The 4,122-nt window shown below is 42.8% G+C and overlaps 1 gene segment (V, D, J or C); it reads right to left on the bottom strand.

Annotated features, from left to right (window-relative positions):
• Window positions 1–3,156: 3,156 nt before the first annotated feature.
• On the bottom strand, window positions 3,157–3,722 carry LOC102833005. The segment is given in 2 exon segments: window positions 3,157–3,473; window positions 3,674–3,722. Coding segments are annotated over 2 exon segments (366 nt in total).
• Between the last annotated feature and the right edge of the window lie 400 nt (window positions 3,723–4,122).

Genomic DNA, 4,122 nt, shown 5'->3' on the forward strand with positions numbered 1-4,122 from the left:
CTTTGGGAGAGTGCTGCTGAGTCTCCTTAAGGCCCTAGAAGATCAGACACTGAGACGGCGAGCAAGTAGCAGGGCAGCAGGACAAGGGGAACACCTCAGACCACAGGTTCCACAGATGGAAATGTCCAGTTCCCCACACACAGCACACCATGGGAGAGCCTGCTCAGGGGCACCCATGAGGGAATGACATACCAAAACCCCACCTTTGCCTTAGGAAAGACAGTATGAACATTTCCTCAGTATCTCCAACAAGGTAAACCCACCCTTCTTGTACCTGCTTACTGAATTCCAAAATCAAGCATCCAGAACTTCAGAATCAACACTGCAAAAACATAAACGTAAGCGTACCCTTTAGTGGTTGTTAGGTGAAATCCAAGCCCACTGACTCTTGGTTGATTCTGACTCATATATATAGCAACCTCCCTGTCTTTAACCCTGTCAGCTCCCGGTCTACTGTAAATTGCTACAGAGACCACTCATTGCAGGGGAGAGCGTTCTTATAGCCAACATTCCACCTGCCTCCCTGCACACCACCCAACACAGGACTTAGAAACTAACTGAAGACATATACCAGGGATTCAGTTTGGGTTTCTCTGGTGCCCTTTGCACTATTGATGGCTGACTGAACCTGTGGTAATCTGGCAAACAATCACTATGAGTAGAGGCTACACCCACAGCTAACATACTACTGGAGATGTCTGATAGCAAAAAATCTTTCCTGGCTGTCTGTTCAGAGTATGACACCCCTCCCCCCACACACACTGTCCTCTGCAGGCCTACAGTGAGTTTCTTCAGGAGGTCCCCCTGCAGTGAAGTCTGTTCAGAGTCAGCACTCTACCTGCCTCTCTGAGCACCCCATATCAGGACTCTGAAGCCAGCAGGATTAACCACACTTTGCATAAATTTGGATCCATCTAAACCCATTTCTTTCCTTTTTTTTTCAGTGACAGCTTTTTGTTTTTTAATAATTGAGTTTGTTGTTGAGAATATACACAGAACAATTCCTGTATGTCCAGTTCCTATACACTGGCTACAGTATTCACGTTGTGTAACTCATGCTCATTTTCAAAGTAGTTCTTTCTTCATCAACATAAACTCACAGCACTCTAGATTTCCTATCTAGCCTACATTTTCAAGTTTTTATTGTGAATAAATATTGTGAATTGTTATCATAACTAACTGCGACTGTTACAAATGTAAAGGTAGAAGTTTTGTATCAAAAGGGGGGGGTGGGGGGTTAATGTTACTTTCTGGGACAGAGGACCCTAGGGTAGTTTACAGAAGAGAATATTGTGTTTACACTCATCAGTTCATTGCAATGATTACAATCTCCCCCGTGTATCATCATTCGACAGTATTTGCTTCTATTCCTCCACTTCTGTTTGTATGTTTGTTTGTTTTTACAGGGTATGTACACAAAATACTCAGAAATATATAATCTTTTAAATAAGGAAAGTATACATTCTGCAATCCTGCCTCCTGGCTGCTAGCACACAGTCTTTTTCTTTCCATGAGACCAGAGCCTTCAGCTATTCTATCTCACCATGTCCCCATTTCTGCCACTGTCTCTGATGTCTTTGCTCCTCTGGAGAGGGTCCCACATTCTACTTGTGCTCTTCTTGCTTGATGGTCTTATGGTCATCTGTACAGGAAAGTAAGATTAACTCACCCCACCCCCTTTTCATACAAAACTGCTACCTCTACAATTGTGACAGTCACAATTAGTCAAGATAACAATTGTTCACTATTGAATCACAAGAATCTTATCCTAATGACCTTTCAACAGACATGTCTAGACAAGATGGAAACTATTCAGTGGGGATTCTACCTTCCCTTTCACACTCTGAAACTAAACTCCCTCTTGAAAACGTGTAAGCCTTTATAGTCCCCCATTTTAGGTACCCAATATCTAAATTGTCCACCTCTAGAAACCCTGTATACAGAGGGGGTCTGTCATACCGCCAAGTGCATGGTTACACTCAACAGGTGTAAAGAGACCTGCTATTTTGCATTTCTAATAACTCCCACTGATGCCCCTGATGCTGCTAAATCCTAGAAAAAATGGAGCAGCGAGTTGTGAGCATTGTAAAGATGAACTCTGCTGCATTTCAATAGTCTGTTGCTGTTGTTCTTTAAAATAAGAAATATCTTCAAGTTTTCATAAATAAATTCTATGTATTAGATGTAATGTTTTCAGTTTTTTCTGTTCATGACATGACTTAACGGTATTTTTTTTCTTTGTTAACCAACTCCCTGAAGTTTGTTATTGTTGTTAAGTGCTGTCAAGTCGGTTCTGACTCACAGTGACCCTATATCATGTTTCCATGGAGCGCTGTTGGGTTTGTACCGATGACTTAGTAGTAAGCAGTCAAGTGTTTATTCTGCAGTACCAGTTTCCTGAAGATACTTGGAATCAAATATAAGAATAGTCTAGGCCTTTCTCTAATGCAATCTTTTGAGAGTCAGAGTAAAAATGATGTACATTTCAAAACATCTTTTTTCTCTAGAGTCTCCTGTAGTGCTGCCAAAAATGGACCTTAGCATGAATTTATAGGAAGAAGAACAGCATTCAATTCTCTCCATCAGCACCTTCAGTCAGAACCTCAGACAGAAATGAAGAAAATAGACTACTCAGTGAGTGTAAAAGTTCCTCCACCCCTGATCGCCAACACAGGTCTGAGGACCATAGAGTTAGGTACCAGAAACCTTCAGTACAGCTGCACTTGGACTCTGGAGAATCATGTGAGAACCACTCATTTCCAGTGTTTGCTTCCCTGGCAAGGAGACTTCCAAGGTTTTGAAGTTGTTTAAATTCTAGTTATTTAAATAGAATGGTTATAACAGCTCCTGCTTAGTATATTAAGAGTGGCTTCACTTTTGAAATATAAACTCTCAGTGATGCTAAACACCAGCATTATTATTCTGTGCTTCATAAAATTAGGACAAGCACTGTGTATGTCTATGCTTCTAGGACTAAGGAGAAAGAATGAGAGTAAGTGTGCTGAAGAGGCAACCTAGCTCCTTCTACAATAGTAAACCATGATGTTCACAGAGTGGTTACATCTGAAAAGACACGAAGAAGATGGAGTCACAAAGAGATGCAGCTGGGAGAGCCCAGACTCACACATATGCTCCCTTGGGTGGTGGGGTTTATGTTCAAGCATGTAACACTGTGGGAGGGTATTCCTCATACTGCTGACAGTAATAAGTTCCAACATCTTCAGCTTCCACACTGCTGATAATAAGATTGTAGGCTTGTCTATACCCACTCCCACTGAATCGGCCTGGGATGCCGCTGGCCATGCTGGATACCTCATAGACGAGAAGCCTGGGAGCCTGCCCAGGTTTCTGCTGATACCAGGCTACATTGTCACCAACATCCTGACTGGATTTGCAGGTGAAGAAAGATCTTTGACCAGGAGACAAAGATAGAGAGGCTGGGAACTGAGTCATCACAACGTCTCCCATGGTATCTGAAGTTGGAAAAAAAACACAAAGTCACACATAGGATCTGGACCATACCACATTGTCTTCCCAGTAGAACTAATCTATATTCCATAAATGCCTATATTCAGTTTCATTCATTTTGCTTGCCTAGCAAAGGTGTCAGGTCCCATGACCTAAAAATATTGAAAAGAGTCTTCACTGAGAGAACCATCCCTATTGTGCTCACCTGGGAGCCAGAACACTAGCAGGCAGAGAAGCAAAGCTGGGCCTTCCATGGTTCACTCTGTGCCCCAAGTGAGATAGATCTTCCCCTGAGTGCAGACCCAGCATTCATATGGGCTCTGGAGGACCAGGTGGAATGGAAGGAGTATGCAAAGTAGGTGGGTGGGGCCAGCTGGTCTTCCAGCTGCAGAGAGGCTTTGTCTCCTCTTCTCTGCACATGAGCAACCATCCTCAGGAGGCCCAGTCAGAAAAGCCTTAGACTCACTCAAGGCAGAGTTTCCAAGGGCCACAGAATTTAACGCTCATATAACACAGAGGACCGTAAGGTTGGTTTGAATCACAAAGTCGATGGTTCAAAGTCAACAGTCACTCAGGCTTGCTATGAGTCATAACCTACTTGACCACCTTTAAAAACAAAACAGAATAAAAACACACATCATTAATCTAGGCTCA

The sequence above is a fragment of the Chrysochloris asiatica genome, unplaced genomic scaffold (assembly GCF_000296735.1).
Source record: "Chrysochloris asiatica unplaced genomic scaffold, ChrAsi1.0 scaffold00559, whole genome shotgun sequence".
Taxonomy (NCBI): domain Eukaryota; kingdom Metazoa; phylum Chordata; class Mammalia; order Afrosoricida; family Chrysochloridae; genus Chrysochloris; species Chrysochloris asiatica.